General features: G+C 36.3%; 1 protein-coding gene across 6 annotated transcripts; it reads left to right on the forward strand.

Annotated features, from left to right (window-relative positions):
• Positions 1-237: 237 nt before the first annotated feature.
• stm (starmaker) lies at positions 238-11,559 on the forward strand. Of its 6 annotated transcripts, none has more exons than XM_078954508.1 (30): positions 238-352; positions 1,203-1,261; positions 1,614-1,631; positions 1,787-1,819; positions 1,931-1,966; positions 2,229-2,264; positions 2,380-2,424; positions 2,535-2,570; positions 3,373-3,405; positions 3,484-3,516; positions 3,600-3,632; positions 4,367-4,390; positions 4,465-4,497; positions 4,635-4,670; positions 4,743-4,775; positions 4,859-4,894; positions 5,001-5,033; positions 5,214-5,255; positions 5,465-5,497; positions 5,585-5,620; positions 5,714-5,746; positions 5,917-5,943; positions 6,142-6,171; positions 6,661-6,702; positions 7,358-7,393; positions 7,653-7,688; positions 8,219-8,713; positions 9,017-9,070; positions 9,309-9,358; positions 11,116-11,406. In XM_078954508.1, the coding sequence occupies exons 1-29, from the start codon at positions 342-344 to the stop codon at positions 9,317-9,319; spliced, it is 1,443 nt and encodes a 480-aa protein (XP_078810634.1). In that variant the 5' UTR covers positions 238-341; the 3' UTR covers positions 9,320-9,358; positions 11,116-11,406.
• Positions 11,560-20,846: the final 9,287 nt, after the last annotated feature.

Genomic DNA, 20,846 nt, shown 5'->3' on the forward strand with positions numbered 1-20,846 from the left:
TGAAGCAAAAAAAAACTGCTAAAATATGTGTAAAAGCGAGGTTTGAAACCTTCTGCAATGATCAAACAGTTTGCTAAAAGTCTGAATATTAATTCAATCATAAAAAATATGCTAAAACACTGCTGACACAGCTTTTTTGCCCTTGTTGGACACAAAACATAATTAAATCAGAGACAAGATTAAAGTGAAGACACCCAAGTGATAAGAGGGAGGGAGGGAGGAAGGGAGGGAGGAGGAAGAGAAGCTATAAAAGGCGTCTGCCCGGCTCCGGCACAGATCAGAAACTCAACAGACGCTTCTTCTCACTAAAGTTTATTTCCTGTTGAGCCGCTGAGATCGACATGCTTCACCGGTGAGTGGATTCCTGAGGTTGTACTCTTCGCCAAACCGGTTCTGTTGAGACGTCTCAAGCTAGATTGAAGTTTTCTTTACAGTAACTCTGCGTTCTGAATTTATTGTGCACAAAAAGCAGCTCAGAGGAGCTTGAAATTGTTGAGTTTTGTTGAAAGTTTCACACCTATGGTTGTGTTGGGCCTCATGACCGCTGATGACTTAATACTATTATGTGACCTTTCTGGATTTAGTCACCTATGTGACCCTCTGGTTTTATTTTAGACAGGATATGTGTGTTTCTGCAACTTTGACATATATATTTTAATGAGTTTTGGCTTCTTTGTCCATTGTCGCTCCGCTGGATCAAAGTTCGATGAAAATGCAGCTCCTGGAGATTTCACGGCCCCTTTGAAGATCTGGTTTTCTCTTCCAGCTCTCTATACGTTGGAAAAGAAGAGGCGCTTTGTGTTTTTTTTTCCTCCTGTGCAAGAAACACAAAGACAGTCATTTAACCCTTCAGATTGAAAGCTGATTTCATCCAGCCTCCACCCAACTCACCTGAGAATTATCAGCTGACATTCGGCCCCTTTGTGTTTGATTTTATACTATTTACACTTGGACAGCGGATGTTGACACAAAGCTTAAAACATCTGACTCTCCACTTTTTTGTTTGCTCGTATTTCTGTGACTACATTGACAAACTGGGCGTTCTGTTCCTCCAAAGGCATGAAAGGAAAGCTTTTAGATCGCCTCTTCCTCTTATCACATTTGGATAAAAAAGGCAAAACTGCATTCAAAGAAGCTGCAATCAAATGGAGGATTTGACTGCTCCTTCACCATCTGTTTGTGTGTTGTTGTTGTTTTTTTAGGTGTGTTGTGTTGCTGCTGTGTGCCTTTGCTGCTGTTTGCCTTGCAGCTCCAGTCCACAGTAAGACTTGATATCTTTATCAGGACTCATCAGCATAGAATCTGTGTAGAGCCAACCAATCACTTGGAGCTTTTATTGTGAAGGGAATGTGTAAAAAAAAAAGCATAAATCCAACTTTTTACCATGAAATTTTAGATTAATTCTTGAAACATTTTCATAAATCTAAACTTTTGTAAATTAACCTTAAATACTGTAAAAAAAAAAGCTAAGTCAAAGTCCTTAAGCTTTTGCTACCTTGATTGTGTTATATAAACGTCATTACAGTTTTGTTTAGTTGCCAAATTATACATTATTTTGATATGTTTTGACCCAAGAACTAACTGTTTCTATTTTTCCCCTCTTTTTCTCACTGAAGATGCATCTGATGATGGTAATTATAATCATTTTTTAAGCTCTTTTTTTCACCAATCAGTGCATTTCTCTGCACCAAACTCAAATCCAACGTCACGTGCAGTTAGCACCCCCTACAGGCTGCAGTGGTTACTACAACAGGAACTTAACCTGAGCTTTTTGTTCTGTTTCCAGAGAGGGCTATGGAGCTGCTGGCACATCTAGACGGTAATTTACTCACTGACTACCACCACCCCTCCTCCCCTCAGACTGGAGCACCAAAGACTCATGGGATTTGTTGTCTTCTTTTTATTTATTTTGTGTTTGTTGTGTTTTTAGGAAAGAATGTAGGGGATGCTGGGACAAAAGAGCCAGGTATCCACAGTAAAACATCCCACTCACCTGTCAGTGGAGCTCTGACCGTTTACCTGTGTGTCACAGATGCTCCTTCACTTGTGTTTGTGTATTTCTGCTTCCTCGTTTCCTCTTCATGATGTAAAAGCACTAACACATTATGGTTACATCCTTTAGGCCTTTTTTTTTTATATATATATATATATATGGGATTTATATAAAATAATATCATTGCTAACATGTTTTTTTTAGCAAAGTAAAAGCATGTTTTGTGTTTTTTTAGCTGTTACAGAAGCAGGTGGAACAGCTGAACCTTCAGGTTGGTGTGACCCTCAAGTTCACTTCTTCGAATAAACTTAGATTTAGCACCAATTTATGTTCCAATCTGACAGATTTTCTTTTTACTGAACAATTTTTGTGTTTTTGTCTTCTAGCTGATTCATCTGACAGTGAAATGTCTATGATGGACAACTCTGAGGGTGAGATGAGACTCTACGAGACCCAAACACACAGAAACATCCTAACATTTAGGTATCTGCTTCAAAATCATTATTTTGCAATTTAACTTGGATTCCTTTGTGTGATTCAGACAACAGCGATGCATCTATGATGGACAAATCTGAAGGTAAGATGAAGAAAATTATTTAAATGACTTAAGTATTTAAATAACTTTACAAAAAGAAAAGGATCCCCTGATTTAACAAAATAAAAGTCTAGTTGAAAGCTTAATTAAAAACTCTAATAAAAAGTTTTTTTCTAAGTTTGTAAGAATAGTAAGAAGTTTTATAACTACTTTTTTAATTCTAAACCAACATATTTCATTTGTCAGAGGTGAGAGCTAACAGTTGATTAAAATAAATCAGAAATGACTAAAGCATGAAAATTTGTTAGGGCTCTGAGAAATTCTTGAAACAAATAAAATAAAATAAAATAAAAAGGATGTTTATCTGCCAATAGAACCAAATTAAGACCAAATTATCATATTTGGATATATTCCTCTGGTAATTGGAAATATCATGTCTTCAAACAAATGGGCATTGCTCTAATAACAAGTTTTTAATTTAAGGTATTTATCTTTAAACACTTTCCCCCCAAATGATTCCTGTTTGAGGAGCGACAACACTCCAACTGTTCTGAATTCTTAATAATAGTCGTCTTAAAGACTATAAATACCCATTTTAAGATAGATGTGTCTTAAAAATAAAAAGTAAATGTTTGTTTACTGTCAATAAATGCAGTCAAACTGCATTATAGATCCAAAAAAAGGTTCCGGTTTTTCTAAATCAAGCAATTCTGTTTTTCAAGACAAGACCGTTCACCATCACTAATAAAACTTCTGCTTAGAAATATGATGTAAAGTAGAAAAATAAAAAGATTTTATTTTTCCAGTAAAAGTCATTAAAACAGCTTTCTCTTTGATCCCACAGACAACGTCAAAGACTCCACTGAACATGATGAAGGTACCTTACCTGTCTGATGGGTGAGTTCACCTGTGTGTGCTTGTTCACCTGTGACTTTGTGTCTTTACGTGTCTGCAGAAAAAGCAGAAAATGACCAAACTGACACCACAGGTTAGTCTTCGAGGAACGTCTTTTAAATAATTTGGGTTTTTTGTGTTTGTTCATTACAACCTGCTGCGTTTTTTTCTTTGCAGAGGAGGAGGATTCCACGATGAAGAACTCTGACGGTGAGATGACGGTTTTTAAAAAAAGGCCCCTTATTATTTAGAATAAGTAAAGAAAAAAAATCACATTTCTAGTAACTAAGACGTGTTTTCTTAAACTAAAACAGAAAAAAATGTTATTGATTAGATGATTTTTCTTGCAAAACAGAAACTAGGACATTTCTTGAAACAATTATCTTTATACTTCCTTAAGATTCAGTTTTTGCAGTTTCGGTTTTGCGAAAAAAAAAAAAAAAACAGAATTACTGCAGTTTGACCTTTGTCAAGAAGAAAACAACCAAACACCCTAAAATGCTCAAGAGGGAGTCAGCTAAAGAAATCACTTCAGAAAAACAAGCTCATGTTTAATATTTGCCCAGATTTGGACATATGTGTTAATAAAAGCTGAATAAAATTAGAAAAAATGTGCAAAGGAAAAACAAATCTGCATCAGAAACTCAGAAATTCCCAAATAGATTGTTAAATTTTAATTAAACTGTTTATAAGCAACAAACCTTAGTTTTATCCTAAAAAAACAAAATTTGAAATTGTGTAACATAAATGTTTAAAACATCAAATGAAGCTAATCTTGTTTTTTAATCATCTTTTGTAGTAAATGTTTAGTTTTTCCTTTAATGATTTAAGCCTTTAAGGTCAGCAGCGGCTTATCGGAACACAGATACAAATATCTCTGCAGATTTGATTTATTTCTACTTGTTACATTTGACTGATGTGAACGTTTGTTTGTTTTTTAACAGATGAGTCCAAAGAAACATCTAAAGGTAATCTGTCTTTTCCCCGGCCTCAGTGTGTGTGTGATAATCTGTAAATAACTGCGTGGTCGTGTGGTTAACAGCTGCTGCAGAGGTCAAGACCACTGAGAAAACAGGTCAGTGTCGACCAAAAGCTTTTTTTTTTTAGACTTTTTTCATTTAATTACTTTACGTTCACATTTTAGAGCGGTCTGGTTTTGTTTGGAACAAATCTTATAATCATTTTTTTTTAATGACTTTTTGGTTTTTGCAGCTGAAAACCCAGACGCTACAGATGAACCAAGTGAAGGTTTGTGTGCTCGCTCTGCGTCTTCCTCTGTGTTCGTTAACCGCCGACTCTAACCAGTCTGTGCGTTTACAGAAACATCAGAGGGCGAGGAATTGGATTCAGCAGGTCCGTTTCAGTTCAAAGTTTTGGGGGTTTTTCTGTAGAGATAACCAATTAATGATCCCTGGTTGTATTTTTTCTGCTCACAGATGACAGCCAAGACTCTACAGATGAGCCAAGTCAAGGTAACCCGTCGGTTCATCGTCTCCAGAGGTTTTTATCCTTTTTAGCCTGATTGTAACCTGACCTTCCTACCTGCCTGCCTTTGTGTTTTCAACCCGACGTCTGCAGAAACAGCAGAGACTAAAGAAACAGAGTCAGCAGGTCAGTTTTAGTCAAAAGCTTCACTGTTTTTTTCCTTGTTTAAATTGTATGAGAAGGGATCTACAGATTTAAATGGGACTTAAAAGGGTCAAATAAATCTTGTTTGTGCATTTTAGCTTGGTGTTTCCTCGTTTTAGTTGAATTCTGTGCATAAAGCTGAAATCCCACTTTTCCTTTCAGATAAAAGTGAGGACAAAAGTTCAGCAGCAGAGGAAACTGATGGTAAGGAGAAAATCTCACGTTTATCGGGATGCTTGGGCCTCTGAAGAGGTTCGCTTCAGCATCCGTGTGACTAATCTCTAAAAGGCAGCGCCTCTTTATCCAGAGTAATCGATATTTATAGTAACAAATTAGCTTTTTTAATCAAAATGAGTCCTAAAAAAACTCTCTTCCAATGAACGTCCGCCTCACAGTATTTGTTGTATTTTCAGAAGAAGCCTCAGACTCCGCTGATGTGTCTGAAGGTAACCAGATTCTGGGTTCATTTACTTGTAATTTTATTACTTGGCTATAACTTGCCTGTCTGCTCACCTGTCGCTTTTACCTGTCAGCCGTCTCAGAGTCAGAGGAGACGTCCTCCTCTCCAGGTCAGTGCTGCTCGACAGGCAAACTGAATTCTGCTCCGTTTATCTGCGAATGACTTTAACGTTGGGCTCATTTGATTTTTGTGTCAAACACAGAAGTAAGAGGCTCAAAAACCAACAATACTGAAGGTAAAGAGGAAAATAGAACATTATTTCTAATATGTAAATGTCCATATAGATGCATGTAAATGATTAAATGTGAATTTTTGTCTTATTTTGATAGATTACATGTCTAATATGTGATATCTATGAAATATTTTAAGTTTTTTTTTTCGTAAAATGTTGATTTATTTCCTCAGATAAAATCTCCTTTGAGGAGGTTGAAGGTAACGTCTCTAAATATCTGATTTACTTTGATTTTGTTTTTTAATAAACATCATTACTGAAGTAAAAAAAATACTATTTAACTGTTTTTAGCTTAATAAAACAAGTATTAAAATGTAGCTACTAATATGTCCATAAGTGATATAAGTCTTTAGAATGAATGAAATGCTTCTTTTTTTTGGCTAATTTTGTGTTTTTAGACCAAAGTGACGAGATGTCGATGGACAAAGGTAAATAGATCAACAGAAGAATTTCCTTTGCAAATCCTTTTGTTTGTTTTTTATATTTACGCAACAAAGTTTTAGACGTGTAACATCTCGTCTGCGGGTTTTTGGTTTCCTTCTTCCTTCTCCTCTTTAGTCTTTTTCTGTCGAGTTATTTCTGAGCTTTTGTCTTCTGCTGGAACGAGGAAAATAGATGTAAAAATAGTTAACAGGAAATAAAATCCCGTCTTTCAAACAAATGAGGAAATGGGTTGCAAGCTTTAAATTGTGTTTTACTCTCCCTTTTTTGTGATTAATTAATAAGATATAAGATCCTTACGAGAGGGAATCATCTTAATATGTTTAATGACATCAGAGGTAGGGAATGTGTCCCTAAGTTGCATTTTTAACACATTTCCTTCATGATTTATCACTTTTTTAACACATTTTATGACAATTATTGCAGTTTTCTGTGCCTGTAAGTTGATCTGCTCATCATTGTTTCCCTCTGTATAGATAAAAAAAGTGAAGAGTCGTCCATGCGTCCCACTGACAGCGGTTAGTACTTCAAAAAACAACTCAGAAAATGTCCCAAAACTGGTTTTATTTTTGTTAAATAAAAGAGCGGATCAGAAAACAACAGATTAAAAGCATTCAGCTGGATGGATTACATGGATGCATAACAGCTGCAAGAAAAACTGCATCATGAGCTGCAGCAGAAGGCCTTTTAAAAGTCAAAAGGGTTAAATAAAAATACAACTTTTTTATCTCAACTCCTCCCAAATGCATGTGCTGACGGAAAGCTGCCATTTTGGTTTCATGAATCACAACAATTCATCACTAAAAATTAAAATGTATCTGTTTTTGTGTCATTCGGTGACCCAGTTTGTCTTCAGGTCAGTCAACACTGCTGAGGCTAAATGTAATGTTTAAATTAAAAAAAAAAAGGAAAGAGCAACTATATGGTAAATTTTTTGTAAATTAAGACTTTTCCTACTTTGTCCTTACCCTAATTGAAATGTTTCTTTTGGCCCATTTTTCTCTGTCTGTGCAAAAATATACTTAAAAAAATATACAGAAAATGTTGTTTATGGAACTATTGGTGTTGTTATCAAAGAAAACTGCATAAAAACTCTGTTTTGAAGATTATCAGAATATTAAATGCATTTTTTCTGTAAGAAAAGAAAAATTGAATGTCTTTTTTTTGCTCTAGTTAAAGGAGCTGAGGACAGCGCCTCCCTTGAGAGCGGTAAATACCCAAATACACAAAAACAGCTGCAAACGGTGTTATATGGTTAGAATAAACACACCACAACAAGAAAACTGAATTTGATCCACAATTAGCACAAATTATTTATTAAGTTGATTATTTTTTTAACATGAACTTAGATTCCCTGCTTTTTTGCATTTAGATTTCCATATAGGATCGATATTATTTTTTCATAATTTTGTGGGGTGTTTTTGTGTGACTAATAATTTCCTTCTGTCTTGATGTTTTGTCTCTGCAGATGAAATGTTTGAGGAAAGTGACGAACAAAGTGAAGGTGAATATTATGACTGACACGTGATAAACGTGTACCTTAAAATTAAGTCAAGTTTTATGTTTCATTTAGAGGTAGATGCCTTTTGCTGAAAAAGCTTGCAAAAAGAAATATTAAGCTTCTCAGCTCAGAAGTTAAATATTTAAACATATCAAATTAATTAATAACGGAACCTGTGATAAGAAGCCAAAATAAAAAGGATAAATGGAATACAGACTAATTTCCATTGGCTTTTAATTTGAAAAACCACGTTTATAACACATATGCAGCAGGTCTAATTCTTTCTTTTTAAAAATCGAATGGAAATGTTATTTTCCTTGTTGAGAATAGACACAAAATAGGACGATATATGATAAATAAAGTTTACATGCACTCTATATGGTTCCATTATGCTAACAATAGACTCAAAATGGGAATAGAAGCAGCTAAAAATCAGGAACCTTTTGTTTGATTCTGCATTTTTAACCTCGTTTTGATCTTTTTCTGGATTTGGATCAGAATATTTATTACTGTTTCATATCTACAACCTACAGAAGAGAAGAGCACTTCAGCCCCAGCATCTGAGGACGCCGGCGCTGACAGCGAAGACGAGTCCGACCAATCCTCACAAGACCTCAGCAAAGAAGACGACAGCAAAGGCCAGGATGCAGTTCAGAGCCAGGACGATGGCACGACCTCAAAAGCTGACCTGATGGACGACGACCTGGGGGCAGAGGACGATAAAGACGAAGAGGAAGAGGAAGCGGCCGATGGTGATGCAAAAGATTTGGGGGTCATGATTGAAAAAGATGAGGAGGAGAAAGTGGAGGTGAACAAAGAGCAGGTGGACAGCAACGAGGACCAGCCAGCGAAGGAGAACAGCGATGAAAAAGATGAGGCAGATAAAGAGAAGGATGCCAGTGACAAGAAAGACCTGAGCATGAGCGAGGAGGAGCCGGACTGGGAGGAGGAAATGGGCATGGATGACTCTCTGGAGGAAGAAGAGAAGGCAAACAAAAAGACGAGCGACGAAAAGGGCTCGTTTGACGGTAATACGTGACATCTGTCAGGGTTTCAAACATGTGCAAGCAGGTTTTTTAAAAAACAAAAAAGCAATTATGAGTATATAAATTTTACTTTTAATCCCAATCTTGTAAATGTTTGAGATTAAAATCCTAAAAATAATAAGTGATCACAAGTTTTGAAATTTTGTAATATCTTAAATTATTCCATGTTTTTAAAAATGTTTTTATAAGGTTAAATCTTTAAAAAATAAGAGTTGGGTTATATGTTTACTAAAATAAAAAAGTTTAATCTGTTTTATTCACAAGGCGCTTTTTTTCATTTTTCAGAAACAACTTCTGACCAGCTGGACCAACCCGACAACTCCACCCCTCCTGCAGATGGTAAAAGCTCTCGTTTTATGATGACACGACACCATTTCACAATAAAAGTTCTTCTGTTTCAAATAGAATTCTGCTAGGGTTAACTTTTTTAACTGGTTTCCACTAGAGAACCATCTAAATTACGAGGCAAAGTAAAGTCAGTGGTTTCTTTGCAATGAAAAGACAGACTTAAGAGGTTAAACAGAGTAAATTCAAAGTTTCGAACTTCGAACTTGATGTTTTTTCTTTGCTTTTACAGCTGCGATGTAAACGCTCTGCCTCTGAACTGTGGAAGAAGACCGACACCAGGTAGAAACAAACACAGCATGACGGAAGTCTAAAAGACAAATTCTCTTAATGTCTCTCCCCAGCAAAGAGCAGTACACTTGAAGTTTATTTTATTAGGTATACCTGAGTATAGGTATGGGACGTATACTAAAGACCATGAATGTGTAGTATTAAAAATATGCTGAGTATTTTTTGTTAAATGGCAACATAATAAGTTTACAACATATACTGTAGATAGTATAAAAACTTGTAGTATAGTAGACTTGTATTACACTCAAATGGTGTACTTTTTGCTAAGCTAGAGTCAGCGGCTGTGTTAAAATTAACATTTTCAGGTTTTTAGGTTTTCTTTGTAAGAGAAAAGTCAGTTTGTTTGGAGGTTTTTTGAAAAATATTCTTGGTAGGAAAGCCTGAGTCTATACTGTTTTATATTGGAGTGATTTAAAGGGCCTACATCATGCATCTTAAGGCTTTTAAAGTAAACTATGTCGATATATATGATAATATATTACCTTTGACACACCAAAGAACACATTTATTATGAAATATGAGTGATTTTTGCAGCTCATTGTCCTACCTGGAAGGAAGACGACTCGATCTCTGAGGCCCCGCCTCTCACTTCATGTGGGTGCCACCCATTTCATGAGTCGGCCTCAGCAGCATGTCTGCTTTTATCCCAAAAAAATAAAAAAAACTTCCGAACTTTTTTAAAGATGGATGTGCATATTGCGCATATAAAATGTAAGCGTTTAGCCGATCGACGCTAGCTTTGTGGAGAAGGTGGGCATGTGTGTTAGCCTGGGCGCGGGGCTGGCAGCGCGGACTGAAAAGGGCTGTCCCCCACTCTGTAAAGTCACATTGGGAAGACCCACTTATTTGCATTGATTGGGAGGGGCTGGTGCTTAGATTTTTAGAGGAATGCTCAGAAATGCGTGAAAATACCACTTTTGGGTTGTTGTTTTTTTGGGGGGAAATTGATTTTCTGATACAACTAAAAGCTTAAAAAAAGTTGATTTTGCATGATGTAGGGCCTTTAAAGACAAGAAAAAAAGGGTTCAAAGACCCACTTCAATGAAAATGGTGTCATCATGTTCTTTTGGCATTTTTCTGATGATGGAGGACAAGAAAATTATAATAATAATAATAATAATAAACTTTATTTGTATAGCACCTTTCCAGATAAAAATCACAAAGTGCTTCACAGTACAACACGATAAAACAACTTTTTGAGCTTAAACATGAATTTCTGAATATTTCTCTATTCAAATCATTGAGAATCAGGAGCAGACAAAAAAACCATTTGAAAAAGATCGTATTTGTGAAGTAGAAAATACGCTGGTGGGCTCTGCTCCATTCTGATGCATCCATCTGCAGACAAATAGACCCATGAACGTCTTTGTTTTCCTTGTCTGAACTGGAGTCTGAATCAAAACTGAGATTGCTCGCTTTTTTTGTTGCACTGCTAATGTTAGGTTGAGGGGCAGTAAGCTAGCAAAAGAGACTGTAAACAGAGAGCTCTCAGCAACAAAGAGGGGAAGAGGGGGCGGGCGGGGTTGCTTTGTGCCAACAGTCCACAACTTAGAGCTGACTTTCTAATGCACTATTGCCGCTCTGCAGAAACAAGCTTTTTCAATTTGGCTAAAAATGGCATAATCATAATCAAAAGACCACTAAGAATGCTTTGAAAATAGATCAAAAGATGATCAGAGTGGGACTTTAAGCAAGATTCACACTTTTATTGCTCTACACAATGTTTTTGATTTTTTGTTTTCTGACAGAACCAAGCCCCACGGTCTCCACGGTGGAATAAAGACGCCATGACAACAAGAAGCTAAAACTGCATCTAAATTTCAACCTCCAGCTTCCTGTTTGTTTGCCTTGCCAGGCTCGTTCCTGATGTGTACGTCATATTTTGTTTCAACTTGCCTTTAGATGTCCTCAGAAAAATGTATGAGACACCTGCCGTCCTCCAGTCTTCTAGCCGCACTTTCCTGACGCCTCCTTTAACCTAATCTACCTAACTTTCTGCCTGTCTGTCTGCAGAAAAATTAAACAAGCTGCTGATCTCAGATCTGCTCTGTGTGTCTGATTTCACACATGAATGTGTACATACAGTCCATCGTTTACTTTACAGACATTAATATTTTTAAAGGATGTGAGGGAATACCAGAGTCAACAATTGTACACAAGGAATGGCTAATAAAGTTTGAACTGTTATTTAACTCACAGAGTCTTTATTTCACTCTTCCACACTTTTCCACTAGTTCACTGGCTAATACTAGGAATTCCTCATTAAAAAAAGACTTTATGACCAACACCCAACATTCATTCATTTTCTTAACCGTTTATTCCCTTTCGGGGTCACGGGGTTGCCGGAGCCTACCCCGGCCACCACCAACACCCAACAGAAAAGAAATTTCAAACAAAAATCTTGAATTGTAATAGTTAAAAAATATTTTGTCAATAGTCAACGTTTTATTTATTATGAACAATGTACCTAGTACCTGGTGAAAATGAGCTTAGAGCAGAGTGAACCCCCACCCCCATTCCCACTCAAGAAAAGATGACATCACAGCAGGAAAAAGCGTAACAAAAATAAGGATGGGAGCAAAACCTTTTTGGGGTGAAGCTAAAATACACATGTTGGGGATTTCCAAAGAAAGTTTTAAGACGGCTTGGCGGCCATGTTTGCCTCGTTTCCCCTAAGCATCTAATACCGGTCCAGACCAGTCCGGTATTTCGAACTCTTCCATTATAAGATGGACCCATTTAAGCCGGATCACATCGTACCATAATGGGGTCACCGTGAATGTAAGTCCATAGAAGAATGGAACGGACCGGTGAGGGCGCAGATACAGTTGAAGCCCGTTGATTAAATGAAGGTCTTCACAAATAAAGAAAGCTCCAAGAAAGCGGCTGTATCCCTCTTGGCCAATCTTCTCTCAAACAACATAGAATGCATAGTATTTACGAAGAACCACAAGCCAAGCGGGAAAAAAAAAGAGCTGCTGGATGACCTCCATTGTTGTTGTTAGCTTCACCCCGTCGACCGACCGTCTTTTGAATATTTTGTATGTCTTTGTATTGAATTTACATTAAAGTTGGTGATGGCACAGTTGTTAAGAAGAAGATTTGGAATTGGCGCGTCATGTCATAAGTGTTACTGACCCCAGTTCTACACATAAGTTACCTTCTAGAATAAGGCTTGTTAGATTAGATTTTGCAAATAAGATTTCCATGAACACTGAATGACAACCCAAAAAAGATTTGATCAAAACTCCAGTCCATCATTTTCCATCAATCAACTTAACAACATTGTACAGACAAAGAAAGCTGGTTCAACCCCATTCCTGATGTTGAAGTTTTCCAGTCAGCTGCTGCTCCTCCACATGTTTCCTGCTTCAGTGGAGCGTCATGTTCAACTCAACTTTTCTTGCACAATTTCTTCCTCATACATTCATGACTGCATCATCTTCCAGCATTTGCAGAGTTCAGTAAACAGATGATGAACTGAATCAGCCCTGTTGTAACAAAGAAAGCAGGAAGCTCAGAAGACACACCTGAAAAATGTTGATTTTGTTTAAGCTGTTATGCAGTCCTGTAGCTTGCCAGTTGATGTGAAACACACTTTTTAATTTTTCCAGTTGTTTGAAACCTAATCTAAGATTTGATCATGTTTTTTTATTTTTGTTATTTCATTGTTTTCACCCTTTTTTGCCAGCAAATCAACATTTTTTCTTGTCAACAAATGCTTTTTCTACCTCATTTGACTGTTGACCTGAACCTGAATGAGTCTGAGACCTGCGGTCATTTTCAGGCAGCCAGGGCAGACTCCCTAAAGCTGGTTTACAGGTGTGTTGGGGTGGGAGGAGTCAGGTTACCTGCTGCCACAGGCTGATTGTGTGGAAGAATAAGTCCTGGGATTAATGGGATGGAGTTTCGGCAGGCTGATAAGTGAAAACTAGCCTGCTAGGTCAACAAAGGTTAAGTGGCCCCCCACGCACACCTATGTTCTTATCTTTCAAGGATCCTGTGAGTTTTCCATACAGCAAAATTATTTCACTTCTGCTTGATTCAAAACTAAATATTATAAAGTTCAGAAGTCAAAGAAAATGTCCTCAAGACTCCAGATGTCCTCAAAGCTTTGGTGAGCTTTCTTAGGTCAGTCCTCACAACTCAAAAATACAAGTACACACACACACACACACACACACACATGATGGAGAAGTGGGAAGTGGACACTTCCTGCTACATAAAGGGTGTCTGTTTCAAAAGTCCTCCTGATTGGTTAATGGAGTCCTCCCTGACTCTAATAGGAAAGGTCAACTCAGTGGACCCTGACATATAAGTATGTGCATGCCTTTGTGTTTGAGGGTGATGTAAAGTAAACCTTTGCCCATGTGAGTTTTTCCACAGAGGTGATATCTGTGAGAAGTTCACCTGAGACTCGCACACCTGAATAGAGAGGAGAGTATTTCACATTCACCTGTTTTTTCTTTTAATTAAATAAACAAAATAAACTTGTGCACCAAAATATTTGGATTTAATGACTGGTCGGACAAAAAAAAGTATATTTTTGGAAGAAATCAAGATCAGTTAAGATTCCCAATCACATAGTTTCTATTTCTACTTCATGCTGCTCATAAATCTGAGCCTCCATCTACTATAAAACAAAACATGCACTTCCAACAGGTTGACAATCTATCACTACATTGGTTTAAGCCCAGTCAACCTGTATCTCCGGATTAATCATTTCTAAAAATTCAATCTAATACTTGTGCCCTGACTGTCCCACAGCTCTTGGTTTCAGTCAGACATCGGGATCAAAGGTCCAGGTGGGATCCAGTCATTCAGAACCGAGTTGGATGTGACTACTACACCTATAAGAGCCCTTAATTCCACTTTTGGACCAGGTCCCACAGTCCAGCCGGGCTCCAGCATGGTTCTGGTTACCGGACTTCCAGCAACACACAGATTTAAACTTTGTAGCCTGATTCCCAGAAACAAACGTGTGCTTGCTTCCAAAAGACCCAGAAAACCTCTGGTTTCTGCAGAATTTTCCATGTCATTATCGTTTTCTGTTAAGAAAACTGTCATTCAACTATGACAGATTCTCCCTAGAAAGAGTCCATAATAGGTAATGTGTACTTCAAAAGCTACTTTTTAAATTGATTAATGTAACTCGTAGATCAAAATAATTGCTTTAAATGACTGGAATTTAGTTTAAATTTAACAGGATCCAGATTTCCTGCCTGAATATTTTGTTTAGCCCTTTAAGAGATTATGTCAGACCAAAGAAGTGATTTTTATTTGAGTATATCTGATGAGGCGTTATTGTCCACCAGGTGGGAGTAAGTTACCCTGTTTTATTTTTTATTTTTTATTTAATTCTCACAAAAATGTTCATTTTAATTATAAATCAGAAAAATTGAGGCTTTAAAACATTCCCTCCCTTCGCTTCTACAGCTAAAATATTTGTTTATCCCTAATGGCTTATGTTATTTGAAACCACATTTTTGCCACATTGAACATTATGTTCATTGTCTGCATGGTCACCTGGACTATGGTGAAACAATGGAAGAAAGTCGGGGGAAAGCAAAAGCAGGAGAGGGGCTGTTTATGGATGTAGTTCCAAGGAATGTTGGCAGCTTTTACGTTACAGCTCTCTAGCACTTTAATAAAGCTTCCTTTCTATACATCCTCTTAGCTCCACGCACACAGACACACAAAGAGCTGCAGCTCTGGAGGTTCACTGAGGTGAAACTGAAGCAAAATGCCTGAAACAAACCACCCTTTTTCCTCCTGAAACTGAAGCTGCCTCCTATTCATTGGAGAACAAAATGTGAATGACTTTCATCTGGTTCATCACCTTCATGCAAACTGCTTTTTTGAACTTTAAAACCTCCAAAAATAATCTAGCTACTCATTCAGTGTTTTAACATGTTTTATTGGGAGTAAAGTACAATTTGTTCATCAATCATTAGGCTGACCAGAACCTTCATATGAGTTTTGCTCACAGAGTCCTAGAACTTCTCAGAATGCTGCTATATGCGAAAAGATTAGCAATTAGAAATTACAAGGCCAACAAAAAAGATGAAACACATTGCTGATGTTTCATGTATAATCATTTTTGTTTAACTTGACTCTCTCCAATTCTTTGTTTTTGGAACCAATTGTACGGTAGGTGAGACCCTTCATCGCAGCAAAAGAAGTAACTGCGCAAAAAAAAAAGAAACTCTGCAAAAACACTGCTGCAAATAAAAAGAAATGATATTGCAAAAAAATAAATGCTGCAAACAAAGAAATTATGATGCAAATGAAAGAAGCCCAACAAATAAAAAGAAATGATGAAAATTTAAAAAAGATTCTACAAATAAAAAGAAATGCTGCTGTGAATAAAAAATGTTGCAAAAAATATTATACAAATTAAAGAAACCCTGCAGATAAAAAGAAAGGATGATGCAAAAAAAGAAATGCTGCAAATAAAAAAATGTGCTGCAGATAAAAAGAAATGATGATCCAAATGAAAAAATGTCGCAGATAAAAACAAATGCAAATTAAAGAAACCCTACAAATAAAAAGAAATGCTGCTGCAAATAAAAAATGTTTCAAATAAACAAGAATGATGCAAATAAAAAAGAATCTGCAAATAAAAAAGCCAACTTTATATTTATCCAATAATTATTGTAACCCACGCCTTAGATTATTGTTTGCATGATTATTAATGATAAAAATAATGACCACAGTAAAAAGCTGCGACAAATCTTCAGCAGTCACTTGTTTCCACTTGGATGTTTTCATTCCAGGCTCTTGGTACCTGTTGCTAGTTGTGTTTGACTGGGGTAGACTCTGCTCTGGAGTCAGACCCTCAACTGTGTTTAGCGGCATATTGGAGTAAAGCTGCAGAACTCCATTCTCCTTTCATTAGAGGTCTCTCTGCACACTGGGTGTCTCCATGTCAGCTGAAGCTAACAATAAAACCGGCAGTCGCTTACTGTCAAACCTTGGGCTACATGGCCTAACCAAATAAAACACATACAGTACACATAGCGACACTGAACACTAGCATGTTCATCTTCCAAGTCATACTCCTGTTCTATTTTCTCCTTTTTACAGCGGTGCATGGACAAAATAATCCCCTATAATCCACTTTTGTTTGAGGCTTTTTCATTTGCATATACCGCCATCACTACAATATAAATGTTTTATATACATTTTTCTGACTATTTTTATTCAGTCTTTCTGAAAAATGCTACACACTTCAGTTTCATTCCAACTGATTTTAGCGTCTAGTAGATGTTCTACTAGAGAAAATGATGCTTTAAGAAGCTTTGTACTGGAGTGAACTAGTTGGATGAAAGGCTGTAATGTTTCATGAAGCCTCATCTCTCCATCACTAACCAGCCTGATGGCAGAAATTAGCTTAGGAAACTGCCTAGACCATGACTTTTATTCATTTTTAAAAGAAAACCAGAAAAAAAATTGAATCATAAAAACACATAAGATCCTCCAAATAAGAGTAGCTGAGAACCACGTTCTTAAATAAAATGAAGAGGATTGACAAACACAAAGCAGCTGAGGTGATTGATAATGGAAACCTGGTGTGAAAACAAGGAAACCAGAAAAACTGAAAATAGTCTGAACAGAAAACAAAGCAAGAAAATGACATAAAAGTGACAGAAATCCTCTTATGAAATCAGTTTAATGAATCAGTGTTTGGTTGTTTATGTAGTGCAACACCACCTCATTTCTACTGGACAACAGAAACGTGAGGCCTTCACTGGAACCTGCAGCATGGTCCAAAAGAAGAAGAACATGAACCCCTTCCTTCTTAGAGGAAACAATTTTCCTTTTCATGGGTTTTTATCAGATGTAACCTAAATATGAAGCTCTAGTTTCATTTTCTTTATTTTGGTAGTTCCTCCTAAAAACAAATAAAACTTTTCGATATTTTTTACAGCCGTTGGAATATTTCCACATGATATGGTAACTAGGACCCTTAGGGTCTGATATTTGCCATAAATAAACCCAAACTTCAGCAGCTGCTCATTTGGACTCCGTATGACCCAAAAATTTGTTAAAAATAAAATAAATATATATAAATTTTTTGGAAAAACTATTGTTTACATTGTGTAAACATTGTGGTCTACATATGCCAATCTAATGAGCCTCTGTGCTCTAAATAGTCCCACACTAAATATTTTATTGGTAGTTATGGATCAGGGAGGGAATTTAGTCAAATTCAGACATAGCCACGTTTTTAGAAGAGACATCTGGGAAATTTTTAGAGCACTCGGTTTTGGAATAGTAGATTCGGACAGTCGAACAAAATGGCGAACGAGCTATATAGGGCACTACGTGTGAAGGAATTTGGACATAGCCTGCAATTCCAAAATCCAGTGCTTAGCAAATTTCCCAGAAGTTTCTGCAAGAAACGTGGCTATGTCCAAATTCCCTCTCTACTCTCTAACTACTAAAAAATGCTGAAGTGCGCGAATATCTAGTGCCCTGGACTTAAACAGCAATTTGGACACCATACACTAACTTTAAACTGCAAATATGAAGTCACAGATTTCACGAAGTGAAATCCTAATAAATACGAACATTTTACAAAGACTATTTATGAATGCATTGCAATCAAACAAAGTTTTCATCTTTGAAATACAATGCATTCATAAATAAGTAAGAAATTGTGGTCTATATTCGCCAATCTGGCAAGCATCGATGGGCACTGGTTTGTTGTAGAGACTTCTGGGAAATTTCTTGGGCAATGGATTTTGGAATTGTAGATTCGGACACCCCGAGAAAATGGCGAACGCCGTGTATAGTTGTATAGTGCACTAAAGTAGTCAGGGGTGAAGGAATTCGGACACAACCCCAGTGTCCATTGGCGAATATAGACCACGATGCATTGCTAAAAAATGTATGTAAATTAATTTCTTATGATTAATCCAAGTTTTTACAATCAAAAAATAGTGGATTCGTAGTTTTCGAAAAATGTTCATAATTATAAGGTTTCTATTTGAGCGAGGTAATGTGTCTGAATTGTGTTATAATCCATCGTATAATCCATCGTACTGGATGGAGAGTATGAGTTCAGACATAACCTCAACTTTCACCACATCCTCAAGACTTTCGTTGGGAAGTTTGAGGAATTTGGGGGATTACCTTCCTGAGTTTCTGCGCCATCAGAAGAAAGTTTGTCTCCTGATCTACTGCAAAGTTCAGCTTAAAGGTTCTTTTACTTTGCAGTCAACTTTCTTTCCTGTGAGTCATCCACTCATCCAACAGGGCTGAAAAAATGGCAAAGAGATATTTAGAGAAGTTTGTGAACTAAAAACTCTCTTTTTTTTTCATTATTCCACTAAATAAAATAACACAGAACTTCAATATACTCCTTTTGATTCTTGTAGATGCCATTTTTGCTTTTATGTTCAATAAATATGTAAAAAAAATAGTTTTATTTTGTGAAATAGGAGTACACACAATATTTATTTATGCTTTACTTTATTGTACTCCGTTTAATTTTATTTTTATACTTGTATTTTTTTGGTTACTTGTACATATTTTGATTTAAATTTATAGTATCATCCCTCAAGGCTGCAGTAATTTTGTTGTATTATGTACAATGACAATAAAGGCTTCATATTCTGACTGAAATAATCAGGCGTTTTTTGCTCGGTTACACCAAATGTCCCGGTCCTCTGACTTTCACAGGCTCGTTTTTCAGCAGAACAATGGACGTCTTGTTTTACCAAAAGTTAATTACAAATGAAACCCGATCACCTTAAGAGGATGGGGTGGCAGAAAGAACTGTGGGAGGTGGAGGTGTGATATGGACAGTTATCTGCAAGAATGAATTTACTGCGGTACAGTTTGCAGTGACACTCCGATAAATCTGCATCATAGAAAACAGGCCGAAGGTGCTAATGATGCTCCTCTGTGTTTGTGGGTGCGGTGTGCACGTCATATTACATGTTGTTGGTCCGTCTTCATGCGTGCAAAGGTGACTCCTGATTAGCAGGTTAGCTGTGCCCTCCACTGGCTGACCGCTAGCACTGAACGTCCCGACTTTATCTCAACTCTGATTACAGTTTTCCTTCCAGGACGTTCGTCCTTCAAAAAATGACCTTTTAGCAGAAAAGGATCTTCTTTTTTTATTTCTGTACAGTCTAAAAATACACAGTTATTTAGGATTACGTTTGATCTCTAAAACCAAATGAACACTTTTTATTTCATTTGTGAAGCTCAGCTCAGAAAGATTCTTTTTTTTTAGGCATAAAATAGGGGATTTACATTTGTGTTGTTTGTAGTTCACAAAGAAAATACACACAAACTTAAACACAAACACAAGAAGCTTCAAGACTGAACAGATGTAAAAACCTGCCCAAAAAATATATTTATGAAAAATTGATTTGTTTCTTGAAACATTTCAAGCTAAAATCTGAACAACATTTCAAAATAAAATATCCGTCCAAAAGACAGAAGACAAAACAAGAAATCTATTTTGATTTTAAAAATAAATGTACTTTGTGTTTAGATGTAATATATTGTTGGATGTAGATTTAAGTAATGAAAAAGCATTTTGAAACCTCTTCCTGTCTTCCTAATTTGCATTTATTTTTATTCTGACAAACAACAGTTACGTTTGGAGTCATAAACAGGAGTCGGGGTTGTTGAGCAGTTTAACAAAAGTTCAATAAACCCTAAAGAAATGCAAAAAAGCCAAAATTGAGCAAACAAAGTTTATATTTGTGGGCGTTTTGGAGAGGCTACTACAAGTTTAAAGATTCAAGAGAAATGACTAATTTTTAGAAACAAATATGCATTAATTCAGGGCAGGTTACAATTGGAGATTTTTTTTAAAGGTTCTGGTTAAAAGTAAGTTTTTTCTGTTTTGGAAAATGTTTGGTTCAAAGTCAGAACAGATGAACTGCAGCCACAGAGGTTGATGCTGTTGCAGGACATGTGAGCAGGCCGGGACAATTAATGAGTTGACAGCAGACTGGTTCACAAATGAAGCAAGAAGGGAAAAGACTATAAAACGCGAGGCATGTAGGAAAGCAAAGTTACGTTTAAGGTGAACAGAAAAGGAAAAAAAACTCAATGGATTTGTTATTTAAAAGCGTGCTTTATATCAGATTCAGCTTTTAATTAAAAAAAAAAAAAACTCCAAGCTTTGGTTTCAAGACCCTCCTTCAAAATAAAAGCACAAAGTTGCTCCAAAAGCAAAAACACATGGCAAAAATTTGTTTTTTTTTTCTATTTTTTTATATATGACAAAATTTTTGTACTTTTAAGGTTTAGCTAAAAAAAGATCAACAACCAATAATCCTTATGAATGGATTTGGCCGAACATGATCAAACTTGATGTATGTAACTATTGTGACGTTTTAACAATCAAGTTATTAAAGGAAGTTTATGCATTTACAAACATTTAAGATTATTATTTTCACTGCAAATGTGAACATAATTTAACTACCAATAAATAAATAAAAAACTTTAACTA

This window comes from Oryzias latipes, chromosome 11, assembly GCF_053564925.1.
Source record: "Oryzias latipes strain Hd-rR chromosome 11, Olatipes_Hd-rR_3.1".
Lineage (NCBI taxonomy): Eukaryota > Metazoa > Chordata > Actinopteri > Beloniformes > Adrianichthyidae > Oryzias > Oryzias latipes.